This window comes from Haliotis cracherodii, unplaced genomic scaffold (assembly GCF_022045235.1).
Source record: "Haliotis cracherodii isolate W230 unplaced genomic scaffold, xgHalCrac1.p SCAF_17, whole genome shotgun sequence".
NCBI lineage: Eukaryota > Metazoa > Mollusca > Gastropoda > Lepetellida > Haliotidae > Haliotis > Haliotis cracherodii.
This window is the reverse complement of record NW_027266272.1, coordinates 3,267,717-3,289,314: the sequence shown is the minus strand read 5'-3', so window position 1 is coordinate 3,289,314 and position 21,598 is coordinate 3,267,717. Positions and strand designations below refer to the sequence as shown.

Genomic DNA, 21,598 nt, shown 5'->3' with positions numbered 1-21,598 from the left:
ACACAATCACACACACAAGAAGAGAGAGACACACACACCATCACACACAAAAGAAGGAAAGACGAGAAGAAAACAGAAAAACAACTTCCGTACAACATCCTGACAGTGTGTTGTTACATCTACATAAAGAATCCTACAATTCCACTGGTTAATCCGTACCATGCGACGAAACAAGACATTTCAATTTAGACCCCGAAATCGTGTGACTGACACTGACCTTGAATAATAACTCGTCACATATTCAGTATGGACCTGTCATGTGATGAATATTGACTCGTCTGCCAGAATACAAGATAGCGTCTGGTACGAACATGTCACGGTTCGCAGCTAAGTCACTGTAATCAAACAGAACATGGTTTACAGGCAAAGTGGATTTTCGTGACGAGGCTACCGGGTCCTTGTGTTCGCATATTGACCTCGTCAAGATTAGTGATTTGTATAATAGTATGATGTCAACAAGAGTTATGTCCCTTTCTTTCTATGATTTTAATGAGAGTTATGTCCCCTTTCTTTCCAGAGTCTTATCAGCTCCATCTATCTGAGCCTAGGCTGTAACATTGCCAGCATCCTCTTCCTCGTGCCCGCCTTCAGCATCTTCCTCATGTACAGGTAAGACCGTCAACATACATGTATACAGTAAACTACGGTTATAACGAACTCAAAGGGACCTCTTATTTTAGTTTGTTATAACCGTAGTTCGTTATAAGCATATATACAGTATATATACAACAAATGGCCGGGACTAATTATAAGTTCGTTATATCAGTCAGTTCGTTATAAGCGTGTTCGTTATAACCGTAGTTTACTGTACACAAAAGAGCATTTTATAATATCTCTGTAATGTGTTTATTTTGACAATTTGACTGGAAACGGCACAGTCCAGAACAACAGTGTCTCACTGCAACTATTCTACGTCAGGAAGTCTTACTTAATCTTCTTTTCATAACTCAAAATCAAACTATGCGTCGATCAGTTTATATACACAAAGAAAAAAGTTAAGCACACCCCTATTTCTGAACCATGACAAATGGCAAAATCATGGCATGGGATGACTGACCACAGGAGCTGGGCGATACCAATATCATCGGATACAACAAACATTTGACTACAAATAAAGAAGATAATGGGGAGTTGAAATTTACTGACAAACACGTCATGGTAACAAAGGTACTGCTTGGGCGACGATTGGGCAACCACAGCTGTTTCAGTCGAGTATTTTACTGATAAAAAGGGTTCTCGGCGTATGCTATGAAGAAGGTCCCTGTCTTCGCGAAGTGTCGTCACAGGAGGTCTTCCGGATCTGGGACGGTCCTGTACATCACACCGGTCTGAGTATGTTTCTCGACTAAACGGCTTACGACAGTGTAATGATACCCCGAATTCCGACCAATAGCGTTACAAAAGGGGGGGGGGGGTGCACAATTAAGATCTATTTATTGTCTTTGGTGGTAATTTATACAGAAATAAAGGCTTCTTTTCGAAATAAAAAAGGGGCGGCTGCACCCCCGCACCCCCCTCTCTATCCGCCCATGATTTGCCATCTTGTGACGTTTCATAATCGCCTTCGTGCCATGGTTACACAATGCCATGGTAAGAAAGCAATTCTTACGTTTGGATATATTGCTTTTAGCAATACTCGAGGGTAGCATGCTGCACGGGCATATCATGCATGGCACGTGAGCTTTCGTCACGCAAGACTGATTACTTCATCTCGAAAATAAAAATTCTTCTCGTAATTATATCTTTCCTGACTGTTACAAATATTGGGACCAAACAATGATAAAATATATTAGGGTGTGCTTAACTTTTTTCTTTGGGTATTTCACTTGTGCACATTAGTAATCAGTGCGTCGGGTTTGACACCGCTTTGATCACGTGAACAGTCTCGCAGTTTTATCATAATGTGTCAGTTTGTTATGGGAAAGCCCGAAGTGATGCAGGTTTCAGACGTGTACCACTTTGGTGAAATCCACGAACATGGGTATGGTGCTGACAAACCAAGAAACATAAACGGGGCGACCCTGGATGTGAACCCACAATCATAGGTCTACTCTGCACAGCGAATGGTGGCGCATTTTGGCTTGTACCATATGTTCCCGTGCTTTTTCAGGTGAACAATTGCCTTGTCTTTGCGCGTGTTCGTGACGACTGATACCTGTGTGGCAGGATACGCACACCTTTTCACGAATACCTGGTATCATCATTATCTAACAGTGATCCATAAACACATGCTCATTCTATAGTCGGATAAGAATAATCAATTCGGATTTTGGAGAGATTTAGATTTTATGAAGATTGGGCTAACAGTGCCCCTTATTGCACATAAGCTAACTTTGGACAAGTTGGCCCAGCCACAGGTCTGAGTGAATATACACTGCACTTTCTTGAACAACATTTAAATCCGTGAGCCGACGTTCTAACCAACCCTTAGTGAAAACCGACCAATTTGTGAAAGGTGCTGGCAGACCAAGGATCATTATCGGGGCACATCTGGGATTCGAACACTTCATCCGCGAAGCAATCCAGGACTTATAGACGCATTTGCGGTTGCGGTTTTGCTCACTGGCACGTACAGCCCTTTCCATCGCAGGAGCATGAATCTGCAAACCATGCTACAGACAGTGACATCGTAAAGAAAAACTACTTTTTTTGCTCCAAGCCAAGACAAGAGACAAGACAAGAAGTTTATTGTTTGAAAGGCCTCCGGCCTATATACAAATACACACAATGTTTACATACTTTCAACATATATGTGCGTTCTAGGCGACATTTGTATTTACAAGTTCTTGCCGAATATTGAGTGCTTGATGGAGAAATTGAGCTAGACTGTAGATTACACCAGAAGATTGATTAGACATAAGTGATATAAGGGATGTGGTACATTGCTGTTTAAGGTATTTAGCGGGTACAAAACTCACAGATAAAAAGTACATGAAATTCGTCCTCAACACCCATATCACATAATGGACACAAACGCATAGATTTTAACGTATTTTGTCTTCTTCCGGTATTTACTCTAATATCACTCAGTCCCATACGAAAACGCGTGAATGTTGAACGAAGATTTAAATTACAAAGAACACTTAAATATTTTTCAGGCTCCAGTAAGTAAGCCGAAACGACTAACTTACAGTATGAATGATTATTTCCCTTGCCGAGGGGCTGGCGAAAATGTCAATGAGGAGCTTCATTGGATTGTTCTCTGTTATGTCAAAAATAAGTAATAGTAAAAACCCAGCTGATAATTAAACCTAGTTCTATACTATACCTTAGCTTGATCGCACTCGTTCCTCGTTCAAAAGACATTATGTGTAATATTATATTTCGATATTTACGAATATAAAAAATAAAAAAAATAAATGAAAAACAAATCAACGATAACTTAAATTTTCACATTTTTTCATAAGTTTCAAGTATATTATTGGGCAGATGATTCCTATTTCTCCTATCGAGGAATGTGCTATATGCAGTGAGGCACTCTTTTGTTTTTTATGTCATATCGCAGGCACGGGTTCGATTCTCCACAACATGTGACGCCCGTTTCCTGTGTCCTCCGCCATGATATTCTTATAAAAACGGCGAAAACGAAACCTAGTCACTGAAAGTAATTTAACAAAAAAAACTTTCATAATTTCAAAATGACTTACTTAGAGAAGGTTGTACCGGTGGCCCAGTAGTTCAACTCGCTGTACAAAGTTGCTTCCCTTAGCCGTGCCAGGATTTGAATGTCGCGAGTTCGTATGCAACATCCCTCCCGATTATGATACTTCGTCTGTCTGTATCGAACCTGTACTCGCAGGTTTCATTAACACAGCCCCCTTCTCCTTCTTCCTCCTTTGTACTAACATGCCTTTGATATGACGGACAGGGTGTTCGAAGTGGCCTAAAGCGATGTACATAAATTGTGTCTGCAGATTTTGCAATACAGTTTTGACCCGTGAAGATCCGGGGGAGAATAGGTCTTCAGCAACCCATGCTTGTCGTAAGAGGCGACTAACGGGACCAGGCGGTCAGGCTCGCTGACTTGGTTGAAGCATGTCATCGTATCCCAGTTGCATGGATCGCATGATGTCAATCACTGGATTGTCTGGTCCCGACTCGATTATTTACATACCGCCGTTATATAGGTTGAATATTGCTGAATGCGGCTTTAAACAACAAACAATACAATGCAATGCAATACAGTTGTGTTTTCTCCTCTAGGTCACTCCGACGCCAGCACAGGATACGTCTTCATATGAATTTCTTCATGTCTTTCGTCACAAGTGATGTCGTGACGATATTGTGGGATATGCTTGTCACGTACGATCGCCTCACCAACAAACACATTCCCCAAACACTCCTCTATCGGAACGGGGTAAGAAAATACTTCCTTTTATCATTATTTTATTGCTTTTATTTGAATTTGTTTTCAGTTGTGAGGTTTGACAAACGCAAGATATATGATGACACAATTAGTTTAAAAACGTGTTATCTAAAATAAACTAACATGACCTGGACAAAACAATATGTATTAATAATAAGAGATGTGACCTCGACTCTCACATTTATGCATCATGGTTCCTTAGGGAGCGACCATGTAATTTGTTACAGCTTCTAGACACAAAGTGTACACCTGTTTTCTTTACGTTCTTTGTGTTTAGGTGCAACGCGCATGCGTGTAAAAACTGAAACCAAATTCTTCCAGTAATTTCTGAAAAATGTATTTAAAACCCCGCCCTCCAACCCCTTTAGAATATCAAATGGACGGCTACTTATGGGCCATTGAGTGGTTTAGTGACCAAATTAAGCGATCCAACCATATCTGGATTCGATTTTTATCCGCGTACAGTCGCCGAGTTCTTTCTTGGTGTCCAGGAAGTATTGCTAAACCATGGGTAATATCCAACTCCCTCACACATAGTTTCGTGAAGCATGTTTTAACGGTGTTGTGTGGCAGTAGAGATTGCGGGAAGTTTATTTTTAGTGGCAGCAACTGATTGAAGCGCTGGTAAAATATCGAGAGCTGTGTGGCCAATGTTTAGCCATCAGCAGGGAGTAAATTTGAGTTGTCCGCCTTTGTGTAAACCTGAAGACGACAGACTTGGTCGTTTTATAAGCGCCTAAATCATTTGTTTGCACCCACAATCAGAGGTTATTGATTACAACAATCTCTACTGCAACAGAAATAGGGCAATGTTGAAAGCTTATTAAATACACTTCTTTGTGTTTTTTGTTCGTTGTTAGGCTGGCTGCAAGGTCCTCTCCTTCTGTCGCATCTACTTCAAGAGCACGAACTATGTGTGGATGTTCTGTGAAGGCTTCTATCTGCACAGGCTCATCAGCAACGCCTTCACCCCGCCCAAAAATCTCATGCCCCTTTACGTCACAGGATGGGGTAAGATCGATTGAAACCCAATACAATTGTCCATATTAGCACATTTGTGGATAGGGGGCACGGGTGGCCCAGTCGTCTAAGGCGCCGCGATTCGCTGTGCAGAGTTGCGTCCCTTGGGCACGCCAGAAACCTATGATTGAGGGTTTGAATCCCGGTTCTCCCCGATTATGTTTCTAGGTTTGTCAGCACCTACCCGTGCTCGTGGGTTTCACCGAAGTGGTAAACATCTGAGACCTGCATCACTTCGGGCTTTCCTCCCTCATTAAGCTGAGATGCCGTGATATAACTAGAATACTGTTAAAAGCGGCGTTAAACCCAACTCACTCACTCCTTTTTGGATAAACGAAAGAGCAGCTATTTGATTAAGGGTAATATGATTTTAAGCGAATCATGGAAGGCTAGTTCTTTCACTTTAATTATATACAGGTGAGGTAAAATGGGGCATAGGTCGCCTCGAATATTATTACTCCTGTACTGCGACGTGCATGCGCGTGTGCGGCTGTTTGCACATTTACTTGTCCGGACTTCATAGTGAGGTAGCGTTCGGTGTAATGGTGTTGCACTGTATATTGAAACTTATATCGCTGTCAACAAAGTTTGGATATGTTTATTAATCTCACTGCGATAAAAAAATAAAATAAACATGAACCATTTCCATAATAATAAACAGTCTTTCCATAAAGCAGAATCCATTGTACGTTCCCGACTGTATCATGAGAATGTGTTTATGAATTACTAAAGTTATGATACCCATGTTAGCGAAACTATCCTGCCACATATCAGTGCGATATAGAAAACATACGTGAGAAATACTATTCAACACAATGCAATTCATGACAGTGACTGAACTGAACTAGATGTCCAATTGAACATTATTATTGTCAAATAATCGTGTTTAAATTGAGACATCTTAGTCATCAAACTTAATAACATAGAAGTTACATTTCACAAAATGTACAAATCATATACCGTGTCATTTCCCCGAGACAAGGTAGTTAACTGACTATACAAGTCCAGTTTCCATCCTTAAAACCAGGGTAGGATGTCGAGGCTCGATCGTAGCACCACCAATAGCTATCAAGAGTTATGTCCCTTCTATGACCCACCTCAGATTTCACCTCTCTTTTCACTCGCAAAATGGCGGTGTCCAGTCAAGACGATCTGATCGATAATCAAGATCTATTGTAATAAAACGGGTCTTGCGTCGCTTTGTAATCAAATCACTTGAGCCACTTGTTTAAAAACATGAAAATATTGTGAAAATATCAGTCGGCGCCCATTTGACGGTGCACATGTTTTGTAAAACCTGCAATCGACTCCGAAATCTGCACGGCAGTCGCCATGTTATTTACGAACCCGATGTCGATTTCGTTACGCGATTTTTGATTGGGCTATGCATAGACTCGTTAGTCCAGCTAAAATGTAACTCGAGAAATTCCAGCTTAGTGGTGGAAACTGGACTTTGATAGTGAGTTAACTCCCTTGCCTCGGGAAGATGCAAGCTCCTTCCCAGCGCGTGACACCTTCGTTACACTCTCGGTAACATCGCTGCCACCAGTGTGGGCGCGGTCATTACAAGAATCTTGAAATTTGCCCTCTAACCCCATGTGTAGTAACGTTTATACTTTTGTTTATGTCTTTGAGAATGCCATAGTATTTCATTTTGAAAAGGTTTACGACTGACCATGTTTTCCAGATGAATTTACTTGGTTGTTGTAATAATCAGATTGGTTCGAGATTGCAGACTAACGGAAAATCAACCAACTTCTCCCTTATATTCTCACTATTTCAATTAAAGATGATTGTTTTAATGTAATAGAAATTCAAATTGACAAACAAAGAAAGTAATTTAACAGCGGTAAGTGTATTCGGTGTCACGACAGTCGTCACTTGTTTGTAAACATAACGGTCATTCGGTTGCGAGTTCAACTCCAAGGATGGTTGGGGCCACCTATCACAGTGGGGAGTTTTGACTGGTGGCAGCGATAGTTTTGAGAGCTCCGCGAACAGACTATCGCTGTGAGGAGCTTGGGGAAGATGATACAGAGTACACAGTTACGACTTACAATGTGTACTAATTTGAATGCTGCACGGTAAGCTTATTTATACACACCTAAAACAAAGAATGGCCACCTTTAGTGAATAAGAGTGGGTGTGTGTGTGTTGGGTTTAACGCCACTTTGGACAGCATTATAGTTTTATCCCAAGTGTCAACTTAATGTGGGAGGAAAGCCCGAAGTGATGAAGGTCTTAGATGTTTACTTTGGTGAAATCCCCGAGCACGGATATGGTGCTGACAAACCTAGAAATAATAATTGGGGCGAACCGGGATCCGAACCTACGATCATCCAGCTTGCTTCAGGAACGCAACTCTGCACAGCGAATTGCGTCGCCTAAGACGACAGGCCCACCTGTGCCTCTTGAGTGAAACAGGGCACATGTTACATGTACACACTCGAGAAGTGAGTGAGTGAGTGAGTTGGGTTTAACGCCGCTTTTAACAATATTACAGTTATATCACGGCGTGTCAGCTTAATGTGGGAGGAAAGCCCGAAGTGATGCAGGTCTCAGACGTTTACCACTTCGGTGAAACCCACGAGCTCGAGTATGGTGCTGACAAACCTAGAAACATAATCGGGGCGAACCAGGATTCGAACCCACAATCCTAGGTTTCTGTCATGTTCAAGGGACGCAACTCTGCACAGCGAATCGCGGCGCCTTAGACGACTGGGCCACCCGTGCCCCCCACTCGAGAAGGATCATTGTCATCAACCTGCTGTATATACATGCAGGGCAATGTCAATGGCGCACAGTTCACGAAAGTCACTTATTTTTCTCTCCAAGACTGCTGCAAAGACAAATTTGACATGTTCGTATATTAGGTGCCAACACTATAACCCCTATTCCTACACTCCATATAGTATTACCTTGAACCGTACATGACATTTTTTTTAATAAATAGCGCTTGACAGCAAAAACAGGAAGTATGTTTTCACTATGCAACGACTACACAATTATGCCACGACGTCGATAATGCAAAGCATCACATCATGTGTTGCGACCGGATCTCTGCCCTCGCTTATCAAATATGACTGTAATAACCCGACGTGAAGACCTACCGAGGTTAGTGAGAAAGAAGACCTGACAGTGAATGTGTGTCTTACCGGAAGTAGTTTAATATCTCGCGAGCGCTGCCCCGTGTGCCCAACTGGCAGCCGTCTTGAAGGTCGGTCATCATCCTGGTAACCTTTGGGTGTTCAAGAGGCGCTCAAAATATGAGTGGCGCAAAGAATCGACTTTTGTGATTGTAAATATTTTCCACTCGTGTACACAATCTGAGTCTAGATGATTACACGGACAGGTTACATATTTTGGACGGCACGTCCTTGCTTTCAAAATATCATGAATACTAACAACATCATGTGATTTTCAGGGGTATTGCTATTCAGGTATTAGGTTTTGCTGCACTGCTTTTTGTCATAGTACTACATAAAATATGTTTTACCATACGTTTTTTTCGGAACGAGTTCTTTAATTGTGCAGTCTCATGATATACATTGTCTACAACATAGATACTCTACTTTGAAAATTTGTTGTGATTTGTTTTCTGTTTTTATTTGCCCCTACCTTTGGGCAATTGCCGATATATAACTAAAATAGATACTGAGACACTGTTGGGTTTTTAAGACATTGTTCCGTCATTTCTGGAGATTCGAACGTGCGCTCGCAACTTGATGACGTCGAATGTTTGACGACGTTATTTGTTAGAGGGGAGTGTCTAGTGAGTTGTTCCCCATATATGCAGTAGGACAACGCAGATAAACGCGATGGCCGAACGATCGCATTCCAAATCGTGAGAGATATGACAATCGGGAGAAGGTACAGGTACGGGAGAAGGTACAGGTAATCGTCGTCAGGATTGTCAGAATATGCGGGAAATACCCATCTGTGCATAAAAAGGACTTGTGCGACTTCTCCTCAGTCGGATACTATTAGGGAGTCATCATTATTTTAATAGGGGTTAATATTTTTTAAGCTTGTACATTTTATCAACATCCTTGAAGAGGCTGTACATAATGTTGATATCTCATATAAGAAATAAACGAGTCGTGGTCGTGGTTTATCGTACAATAAAACACTACAGGGAGTAAGTAAATAAAATGAAAATAATGCACGACAGGTCATTGACCTTGGTACAGGGTTAATTAATATTAAAACAGCATCTTGCAACAATGTTTCTTATGGAAGACACATATTTTTTTCAGGAATCTGAAGCATAAATACTTTTATAAGTCTTTTCTTATTTTATAACATCCCGGCCAACTTGGAACGGTCTGTCTCTACACTTACAGAGGGCAAACTGCGTCCTAAACAGCTCTCGCATTGCTCTTTCAAGGAAAAATACTAAATTAACATGTTTCAGTTTGTCAACTCTAGGGAGTTGTCAATTATAGGCCGATATTTCAACATGAGCAACATCCCACACTTAATTCACTGAAAAATGAACAGCACACATTTATGGAACCCACTTTAATTTTAGGTAAAAAAGACCTGAATGTATTGATCCAAAGTGAATCACCAAATACAAGCCTTGGGAAAACACTTAGATTAATGGCCAATATTTTTCTGTGATAAAAGTTTGACCGGCATTTCAATAAATTAATAGTTTTACTTAATTTTTTAGACGAATTTGAACGTGCCCTTTTGCCAAGTGCTCGAGTCATTGCCAGGTTGTCTGTAAGTCAGATACCATGCATCTAAATCTCTTTACTCAGAATGTAAAGTGAAGTGTATTAGACGCTAACATGGCGCGTCGGCGAACCTACAAAACGGTGGACAAGTTAATACTGTTATCGCTCGTCATTGATAAGAAACCTGTTTATCACGTCAGAACAATGTAGATACAATGGTGCTTAAGCACTTGGAATAGAGAATAGGTAGTTAAGTGTTTAAGAGCTGGCTCATCAGGGCTATAGACCGGCATCCAATTTCCGTCACTGGACAATGTGTGAAGCCCGTTCGTGGCGTCCCCTATCATAATGTAGTTTAAATAATGTTCAAACCCACCTCACTCACCCAAACCCATGTGTGACGGGTATTTGTTTCATTTCATACCCGTATCGCAGTATCCTGGCATTTTAAAACTAGCGTAAGTCCGGACTATACCGCCGGGCAAAAGAAAGTATACACTTGAATATTTGATTTGACATTAAAATTACAAACGTTATCAAAACGATACTAGGCTGAAAACATTCGCCGAAACACTGCAAAGTTAAGGTCCAAAACACAGCAATGGTACCCGTATCACAAGCATCCCCATCGAATAGCCATTAGTTGTTTATTTCATGTTTAGCCACCATCAAACATGGGTGTGTGTTTTTTAGCTAGGCATGTTGGTACACATACATACACACGTGTATGCACGTCGCTATACAAGTGAGATAGCAATTTTGAACGTTAAACCCAATTTCCGACAGAACCAACTTTTGCAACTGTCAATGTCACTGTGAAATATCGTTCTCAATGATGACATACAAATATTTCCCTGACGGTGCCTAGCAACCCTTTTGAATTTGCAAGTAACTGTGTTTTCTATATTTCCAGGTGTGCCGCTGGTGTACTCTGTGATATACGGCATCATCCGACTCGTGCACTATAACGAAAGGTAAGCTTAATTCGCTGGGACATAATCATAGGCCAATTAAATAGCGCAAAGCTCCAAACAAGGTATGAGTGAGTGAGTGAGTGATTTGGGTTTAACGCCGCTTTTAACAGTATTCCAGTTATAACACGGCGTGTCAGCCTAATGTGGGAGAAAAGCCCGAAGTGATGCAGGTCTCAGACGTTTACTTCTTCGCTGAAACCCACGAGCACGGGTAGGTGCTGACAAACCTAGAAACATAATTGGGGCGAACCGGGATTCGAACCCACAATCCTAGGTTTCTCAGCGAATCGCCCCCTATTCGGTACACACCCTTGCCATCCAATGAAGGTTTTGTATTCTAATTACCATCTCATCCTCCCGGGTACCCTTTTTCTGATGATGAACGCAGATGTATTAATCAAGGTAATTACCTTTCCCCCACCGTGATATTGCTGGAATATTGCTAAAAGCGGCGTAAAAGCATAGTCAGTCAGCCAGTCAGAGACACACTAGGAGCTACACGTAATAATGTTTAAAAATAGACATATGTTAAAATCCAAAACTTGTTCAGCAATATTCCAGCAATATCACGGCGGGGGACACTAGAAATGGGCTTGACACATTGTACTCATGTCGGGAATCGAACCCGGGTCTTCGGCGTGACGAGCGAACGCTTTAACCACTAGGCTACCCGACCGCCCCTGTGAGTTTGAAGAGGTGGTAATTGCACTTATATAGCGACGTGTGTGGCTGCTTGTACTAGTTCGAACGAATGCCGGTTTTAAAGTGCTACCACTGAGAGACCATGCCGCAGTTTACCTGTTTCCCCCAGAAAATGTATACAGACTCAAAGCAGACCAGTCCTTGTTTTATCACCTTAATACCAAACGCATTAACGTCTTTTTGTCTGACGCGGTCAGGGATGAATCGACCTTCGGCACTCAGGTGAGGTGAAATGGGGTTTAACGTCGCGTCCAAGATTATTGCACTTTTGTGGCTGCTGGTACTAATCCCGACTGATGCCAATAATAGAGCTAGCCCACTGAGATACCATACAGCAGTTTTTCATGAATACCCCACTCAGACACAGTATACCGACTCCGAGCCGACAAGTCCATGTTTTAGTCCCTTAATGCCGAGCGTCAGACAGGGTAACGACAAGTACCACCTTTTAACGTTGGTTTGGCGCGGTCGGTGGTCGAACCCCGGATCTTCCGCTCTCCAGGTGGACGCTCTACCACTAAACCACGGAGGCGAGACTCAGGGCAGACGCTCTACCACTAAACCACGGAGGCGAGACTATCCGCTAGAAAAGTGAAAAGTGAATGTGCAATGCCGTTAATCCGACAGCGTTCACCTTGAAATCGTCGGATTAACGAATCATGTGTACGAAGGTATATCAATCCGTATATATGGACACGCTCCCAGCGGTAATAATCAGGAAGGAGGGTTTCCGGTTTATCGAGGTGTGGACTACGAAGGGTTGACTTTATAGATCTTTTATTTCTCCCCCAAAGTAATTTTACCGAAGTAATTCATTTCTATTTTCGGGGGAACGGGTGGCCCAGTCGTCCAAGGAGTCGCGATTCGCTGTGCAGAGTTGCGTCCCTTTGGCACGCAAGAAACCTATGATTGTGTGTTCGAATCCCGGTTCGCCCCGATTATGTTTCTAGGTTTGTTAGCACTATACCCGTGCTTTCATCGAGGCTTTCCTCCCACTTTAAGCTGGCACGTCGCGATATAACTGGAATACTGTTAAAAGCGGCGTTAAACCCAACTCACTCACTCACTCATTTCTATTTTCCTCTATGTTCTTATAATTATGTATGACGGTCGGTTGCATGAGAGCATGCGTTAGTAACGACGATGGCCCGGGTTCGATTCTCCACATGGGTACAATATATTATGCTCATTTCTTGTGTCCCCCCTCTGTGTCAGACCACTTGGTCTGATGTAACGTACTATGTTTGTTTCAAGGGGTTTGTCTTTCGATAACGACAGATGTTTTCCATTCTAAGAAGGAAATTAATGACAACATTGATTTGTACTTTGTGAGGTCTTTCTAAATGTTCGGGGGCGGTCGGGTAGCCTCGTGGTTAAAGCGTTCGTTCGTCACGCCGAAGACTCGGGTTCGATTCCCCCATATGGGTACAATGTGTGAAGCCCATTTCTGGTGTGCCCCGCCGTGATATTGCTGGAATATTGCTAAAAGCGGCGTAAAACCATACTCACTCACTCACTCTAAATATTCGATGATGGCGTACCCACCTACTCCCAAGGATGTCATGTACGTTTTGTCTTTTGTTGACAGTTGTTGGGCCAAGAGTCTGGGGCTTACTGAGTGGATCATATACGCACCCAATCTTCTTTGTCTTGTGGTAAGTTGTTAAAAACATATAGCGAACATTATATTACACATTTATATAACGCACTTATCCAGGTACTAGTATTTGCTGAATTGCCGTTTATTTGTTTCCCGACCAGTGGATCCGGGTATCATTCTCAACTCCCTGGGGAGTGTACAACCCAAGTTGCCTGCGGGCGTTAGGATATTTTTTACATCCACCTCATATATCGGGTACCCATTCCCTGCTGGGTGAACTAAGTTACTTGCCCAAGGTGACACCACAGGTTTTGACACTTGTGTTTCGGGTGTTTGTATGTATTCGTGTTTCCAACATCTGGAACTGCCTCCGTGGTCCAGCGGTGGGGCATCCGCCCGGAGAGCTGACGGCTGGGGGTACTTGTTTTTACCCTGCCTGGCGCTTGGCTCGTAGCCAGTATACTATATCTGAGTGGGGTATTCGTGTTAAACTGCGGCATGGTATCTTAATTGGCTCACTATAAAATCGGCATTAGTCCGGAAGAGAACGATCGGACACACACACACACGCACGCACGCACGCACGCACGCACGCACGCACGCACGCACGCACATGCACGTCGCTATATAAGTGCAATAATCTTGGACGCGACGTTAAACCCTTTTCACCTCACCTCCTCCATCTGAGCATCTACCATCGGACGCAGGCTCGCTGACTTGGTTGATGCATGTCATCGATTCCAATTGCGTGGCATTAGGGCAGTCGGGTAGCCTAGTGGTTAAAGCGTTCGCTCGTCACGCCGAAAACCCGGGTTCGATTCCCGACATGGGCACAATGTGTGGAGCCCATTTCTTGTGTCCCCCGCCGTGATATTGCTGGACTATTGCTAAAAGCGGCGTGAAACAATACTCACTCACTTTAGAATAAATTAAGAGACTTTTCATCTATGCCCGTTCATGACAGGTACTGTTCTTAGCTAATCAATATTGATCCGCACATACTATCCCCGTCTCTGAAACTAATCAAGCCTTTAAAAAGGGTTGTATTACGATTTCTTATAACTAGCAGGACTTGTCAAGGAATTCTAAGGTTCTCATATTCCGATCCATTCCATACAAAAATAAACTGAAAATACGAAACGAGGACGTTTAGTGTGATGGATTAAATCACGTCGATATGTCGTCGACGTCGTGACAAGTTGGCTCCTTTTTCTGTCACGTGGTTAGCATTCATCGGGTATCACAGTGCAGTTATGCTGGAAATATGCTAGTTATCCTCATCTTGTCAAATAACCTTTTGCTATTATCAACATATCTCTCAACTAGCAATAAATCAAACTACTCCGCACCAATAAGATTATTATTGTTTTAATTATCTTTCCGATTGTATCGGGTGCGCGTGGGTTGATTTCTTGCATCGATGCAGTCAAAACTTTATAGTTATGTGGCGACGTTACGTTTGATCAACAGTGATATAACTTGAATGGGGCAGTGGGGTAGCCTAGTGGTTAGAACGTTCGCTCGTCAGGCCGAAGACCCAGGTTCAATTCCCCACATGGGTACAATGTGTGAAGCCCATTTCTGGTGTCCTCCGCCGTGATATTGCTGGAATATTGCTAAAAGCGGCGTAAAACCATACTCACTCACACACTATAACTGGAATACTGTTAAAAGCAGCGTTAGACTCAACTCACTCTCTCACTATAGAACGGATGTCAATCAAATGCAACTCTCTCGACAGTCACATGTTTCCAACTGTCTAAGTTATTTTCAGCCGCAGTCATATAGCTGGAATTGTGCGGTGTTACAAGACGCAGTGCAGGTGTGCTGTCAGTTTTGAATTAAAATTCCAAAGTGTAATATTTAAAATATTAGCTGGGCGTTCGGGTAGCCTAGTGGTTAAAGCGTTCGCTCGTCACGCCGAAGACTCGGGTTCGATTCCCGACATGGGTACAATGTGTGAAGCCCATTTCTGGTGTCCCCCGCCGTCATATTGCTGGAATATTGCTAAAAGCGGCATAAAACTATACTCATTCACTCACTAAAATATTAGCTTAATATTATTTCTTCTGTTTTCAGGTAAATCTTTTCTTTCTATGCAATATATTGCGGATTCTTTTGACACAACTCCAGTCTCACCCAAATGAACCAAGTAATTTCAGGTAAGGGCTACTGTGTGGCCATGATTATGAGCTTCATCGACCCGTGAACATCCGGGGTAGAATACATGTAGGTCTTCAGCAACCCATGCTTGCCATAAAAGGCGACTACGCTTGTCGTAAGAGGCGACTAACGGGATCGGGTGGTCAGGCTCGCTGACTTGGTTGATGCATGTCATTGTATCCCAATTGCGTGGATCGATACTGATGATATCAATCACTGGATTGTCTGGTCCAGACTCGGTTATTTTGCAGACCGCCGTCGTGTAGGTTGAATATTGCTGATTGCGGGGTTAAACAACAAACAAACAAACAAACAAACAAACACACAATAAACATTATCCTCATCACTATCATCATCATTACTGTATCGTCACTGTCCGGTGGGACCCGTGAAGATTCCGGAGTAGAATAGGTCTTCAGCAACCCATGCTTGCGGTAAAAGGTGACTATGCTTGTCGTAAAAGGCGACTAACGGGATCGGGTGGTCAGGCTCGCTGACTTGGTTGATGCATGTCATCGATCCCAATTGCGTGGATCGATGCTCATGATATCAATCACTGGATTGTTTGGTCCAGACTCGATTATTTACAGACCGCCGTCAAATAGCTGGAATATTGCTGAATGCGGCGTTAAGCAACAAACCAACCAAACCACTGTCCGATGGACATATGTACCAGCACAGTGGTAAAATATAAGCATTAGCATCTCTCTTCGCTGCCAGCATCCGCACGTTGTTTGTTCGAATCAAGGATTCATGACAGTTATGATTTTAGATCCCTCAGAACCACAAACGACCTCTTAGGTTTCACGGAAGCGAGTTCACATACCGTACCATATTACCTTACTAAATTGAATTGTAAAATATTCATTGGAAGAGGACGATCTGAATCTGTTTTGTAACGTTTTGTTATCAGTATCTTACTAAATCTTTTCAATATGATGTCTTAACGGCTTTAAAAGATTCGTATGTATTGTATATTATTTGGGAAATTACGTTTTTCATTTCAGGAGAGCTCTGAAGGCGACGTTTGTGTTGATTCCACTGTTCGGAGTTCAGTTGTTCGTTACCCTTTATAGAATCCCGACAGGGAACCCAGGTGCTGTGGAGTATGAAAAATTTACTGTTTTCGTTATCAACTCACAGGTAAGCTGTCTATCCGTTGCATTCGTGTCCAACTCGTGCTTTTCCGGGACAAGCCGAATAGCGACTCGTGCCCCTCTCGTGGCCATTTTTGTGACTGGGTTCCGTCTTAGCGCAAACGGACATACCTAAAACAATTGTCAACTCGTTGCGTAATGGTTCACATATTATTTCCCCATATATTATATATATTTCAGAAGCAATTTAAAGCACATTGGGACGTGTGGAATTATACAGTATGATTGAACACATTTAACTGTGTCTTTGGTATATTTTTAGATGCAAGACATATGTAAAATCAAAAAGAATTTCTGAGGGATTCTTTGACGAAGAACTTGAAATCATACGCGCATTCTGATTGGTTTTTCGTATTTTCGCACATAACATTCATCGATAGGGGGACGAGTCTTCTTGCAGGTTACGGAAAGGGGCGAGTGGTGACGAATGTATCCATTGATGTTGAAGACTTATTACATGAGCACGACACTTTTCGCCTGTATTCATTACAATCTGAGTCTTATAAGAAACATGATACCAGATACCTTCCGTTCTGTCTTCAATCTGAGACTAGTATCTCTACGGCATTGTCGTTTTTCGTTGACAATAGAGTATGTTTTGGATTCCATGTAAATGTTGAAGAGAAAGACAGCAAAGTGATAACACTGCACGAAATGCCTTCTTTCCACGCTTAGAATGAGCTCAGAATAATATCGTTTTGGTAGATGACGTTTCCGAATTTGGATGGCATTAGATTGCAGGTGGTATTTGGATATTTGGATATAATGCTTGGGATAATGTAGTATAAGGAAGATAATTTATGGATGTCAACTTCTTTATTATGAGAAACACAACGTTTCGGGGTATATGCTTACTCCTTAATCAGGTGAATGATGAAGGAGTAGGCATATACTCCGAAACGTTGTGTTCCTCGTAATAAAGAAGTTGACATCCATAAATTCTCTTCCTTATGGGTATCACTTCTAAATGCCTTACAGTGAGTGAGTGAGAATGGTTTTACACCGCTTTTAGCAATATTCCAGCAATATGACGGCAGGGGACACCAGAAATGGGCTTCACACATCGTACCCATGTCGGGAATCGAACCCGGGTCTTCGGCGTGACGAGCGAACGCTCTACCACTAGGCTACCCGACCGCCCCAAATGCCTTACACAGACTTAAATAATTCTATAGGTTTGACAGGTTTTATCTTATTTGTCTGGTGATTTTGTAATTAATTGAACTGTCGGATCATTCTTCAGGGCTTCTTCGTAGCACTGATATTCTGCTTCTGCAACAGCGAGGTGAGTGGTAGATCCCGCCTTGACCTTCCTGCCCATGACAACTGTGTACACACACCATACTGCATGTGTTTTCCTACACGAGTTTTGTTTTGTTTCTTTCATTATGAAAGCCATCATTACATTTTGAGCCAGCTAAAGTGGGAATGTCGACGTCACATGCATGCGCGTTTTCATCATTTCTTATTGATATAAGATAAGAAATACCTTTAAAACTATTCGCTGTTTAATACATTAGTTTCGTACTTGCCATTTCTGGAAAACATCAACTCATTTTATAAGATGGTGAAATAAGACATCCGTGAAATTATGAAGACAAATTTAATATACACGATCTAGTCCTTCTGTAAACAGGTGTACCTTCTGTCCGCTGCGGTGTGGTTTCGAGAGGTTTAAATGTTTTATAATGCATTCGTGTAAGTTTAGGATTATACATATAGCATGGGATGGGGATTGACTTGAAATGAAAAGCCTATCGTTAAAATAGATCAACTGTCAGCCAGTTACTAGTTGATGTTTACTGTCTGTTTACGGGTTGTGTTATAAACTATTCCACGTTGTGGCTTCTGAATCCCTTGTAATGGATATTAGTGGGTGTTTAATGTCCAGGGCCCACTAGCACAAAACGATCTTAGCGCTAAGATGATCGTAACTCCCATACTTAAACATAAGCTTACGATAGTATTAGCGCTAAGATCGCTTTGTGCAATTGGGCCCAGGTTTAGTTAAGGACAACCTGTTTTATTTATGAGTATGTATTCGTAACATATCAGTCTTGGGCGGTAACATAGATTTGAATCTACTGTGAAACAAGGCCTTGACCGTTGGTCATATTTCAGGTATTAAATACATTGCGAGACACGCTGAAGAAAGAAGATTTTCATATATACAACCAAAGTATGTGTACAACAAACATGACGCATGAGTCCTTGAGACGTGTTGTGGTGTTGTGTCTACTGGGCTGTGAGCTCTAATGGCATGATGGAAGCATGATATGTCATTATGTCGTTATGTCATTATTAGCATGTAGTGAGTGACTGGTTGTAACCCCGCTCTGAACAGTATTCCGGTTATGTCGCAATGTGTCACCTTCATACGGGTGGAAAGCCTGGGTTTGCAGGTCTCAGACGTTTACCATTTTGGGGAAACCCGACCACGGTATGGTGCTGACAAACCTAGAAACATAATCGGAGCGAACCGGGATTCGAACCCACAATCATTCGGTTTCTGGCGTGACAAGGGATGCAACTTTGCACAGCGAATTGCGGCGCCTTAGACAACTCCGCCACCCGTGCCCCCTGTAGTGATGTAGGAATGGACAATGTATGGATCCTTGAACGTCACCAGGCAACAAGATAACATAAAAATACATACATTTTGTGCAACTTTGCCCTAATTTCATTACAAAAACTAATTATTGCATGCAGATATCTTTCCATGCATTAAGTGTCCATCATTTGATTCCCACACACGACGCATACGTTATTCACGTGAACCCGGCATTCTCACAATCTATTTTGTCTTCTGGTGAGTGTGATGAACACGAGACAGAATAGGTATGCTGCACAGTATCAGAAATATACTTTCACCAACACTTACACGAGTCTGGCCACCACTTTCAGAGTCCTAACCCTTACACTTTGGAGGACGTAGGTGACATTCATGCTTGATCATAGGACTCTTTATGCTTCATGATCATTCGATGCGCAATTTCTTTAACAGTTGTTACAGAAGGAATGACTAATATGTTTCATATGTAGAATTATATACAAATCCGTGACATGATAAAGTAACACCCTTAATTTTAAGGATTTGTAACTACTCCCAATGTTATCGCTTGCAACATGCAGGTGTAATGACGTCCATTGTGCCATGGCGTTTTCCTTTTTGATGACGTCATCCAATTATGTGATGACGTCACGCGTTGGTTGATGACGTCATTGTTTCTCAAGACATGATGCCGATGCTTTCAAATAGACCACGGGCCCGTTCCACAAAGCGATCTTAGCGCTATGATTGTCGTAAACGTATGTTAAAGGGAGTTACGATCATCTTAGCGCTAAGATCGTTTTGTGGAACGGGGCCCATATCAGATATGTCCATATCGTGACTCACGCGTCAAGAAAAAAGGGAATAAACATCACCCTTTAACTACCTCACTACCCTTTCCACTACCATGCACGGAAGCAGTAACCTGCAACTGGTTTGGCATCTTGACATGCGTAGCGTTATTTGCTATCATTTCGGTTTAGTTGCATAGCACAGCAAAGCACAGCACAGCACAGTATGGTCTTTGTCCATAATGGAGAACGCCTATGGGGTGCCCGCGTAGTAGAAAGTAGAATACTAGCTATAATGGTGGTTGTGTAGTCATTGTTTAGGCTTTGTAGTTTTGTCCTCAATACAGCACGTCACAATCTAGAGTAGCAACATCTTCAATGTTTAATATCTGCAGTCGATAGTTTTACGAAAGAAAAGTCACCTGTTTATAATTTGGTCACAATAGCATACAAATATGATAATCTATCTTTTCCTGGAACATGAAATTTACATTTCTGATACATATTGTTTGACGAATATAGAATGAGGATTAACCCTCATTATAATAATAATTGCATGATTGTCGACACAGTTGAAGGAAACATTTGCTGACTATTTACAAGAACTTTATGGATTATTTTTTCATATAATTTCTACTATTATTTTGACTTATTCAATAAAAATATTCTTGCATAACTGTCATTATTTAAGGTAATGATTCTACAAAGATTGATACTTTTACTCATGGAAAATTTAATTTAAAATTTGCTTACTTCAGGTACTGTCCCACTTAAGAAAGAGCTTCACAAGACTGAAGATTATCAGATCTCGACTGGACCTGCCCCGGGGCACTACCATGGCGACTAGCCTAAACTATATCCACCCCCACTGTAAGGACGAGTCCCACGAGACTGAGAACGGGACGTACGTGTTTAACGACAGCCCGCAGTCTAGCCCGTCCCCCAAGAGAGACAAGATCCCAATGGAAACGTACGACAGAAACTACGTGTACACGTCAGTATCTCCGCAGTTGGGACCAAAATACATGAAGAATTCCAAAGTGTAGACTGTTGCCACATTGCACTGCCATAGAAAAATACTGTATTGGTATGCTGTGCTTCGGCGGTAATTCTGCACATGAAGCCTTCTCGTTTGCTTGTGGACTATGTGGGGGAAATCATTTGACATTCAAAAGCTTCCTTCGTCATTGGTTAAGGACAACAATAATTTCTCTAAAAACTGACCAGGATCATTCATATTGGGCTCATTAACGGTGGTGCGTCCGACCTTGCGACAATGTTGCAGCTGTCCATGAGTGAGTTAAAGAATGAGTTTGGTTTAACGCGGCTTTCTGTCTTCAGTTATATGGTGGTGTATCAGATACACGCTGAAGGCGCAGGCCATATTACCACTTCGAGGAAACCAACGAGCATGTGCATTGTACTCACAAATCAAGGATTATAACCCTCGGATCCTGGCACGGCGAAGGGAAGCAACTCCACAGAGAGTTACGGGTCCTGAAATAACGGGGCCACTAGTACCAGAGGCAGTGTATGAACAAATCTTTCGTCGTCATACTAAGTGCAACACCATGGCAACGCGTTTGGTGTGT

General features: G+C 42.2%; 1 protein-coding gene across 1 annotated transcript in view; it reads left to right on the top strand.

Annotated features, from left to right (window-relative positions):
• LOC139464240 (calcitonin gene-related peptide type 1 receptor-like) overlaps positions 1-21,202 on the top strand; it is a 158,207-nt gene extending 137,005 nt beyond the window's left edge. The window contains exons 5-13 of the mRNA XM_071245763.1: positions 518-609; positions 4,204-4,357; positions 5,227-5,377; positions 10,982-11,042; positions 13,333-13,399; positions 15,424-15,506; positions 16,515-16,650; positions 17,908-17,949; positions 20,765-21,202. Coding sequence (XP_071101864.1) covers positions 518-609; positions 4,204-4,357; positions 5,227-5,377; positions 10,982-11,042; positions 13,333-13,399; positions 15,424-15,506; positions 16,515-16,650; positions 17,908-17,949; positions 20,765-21,052 — 1,074 coding nt within the window. The 3' untranslated portion in view covers positions 21,053-21,202. The remainder of the gene's footprint in view (positions 1-517; positions 610-4,203; positions 4,358-5,226; positions 5,378-10,981; positions 11,043-13,332; positions 13,400-15,423; positions 15,507-16,514; positions 16,651-17,907; positions 17,950-20,764) is intronic.
• The last annotated feature ends 396 nt before the right edge of the window (positions 21,203-21,598 follow it).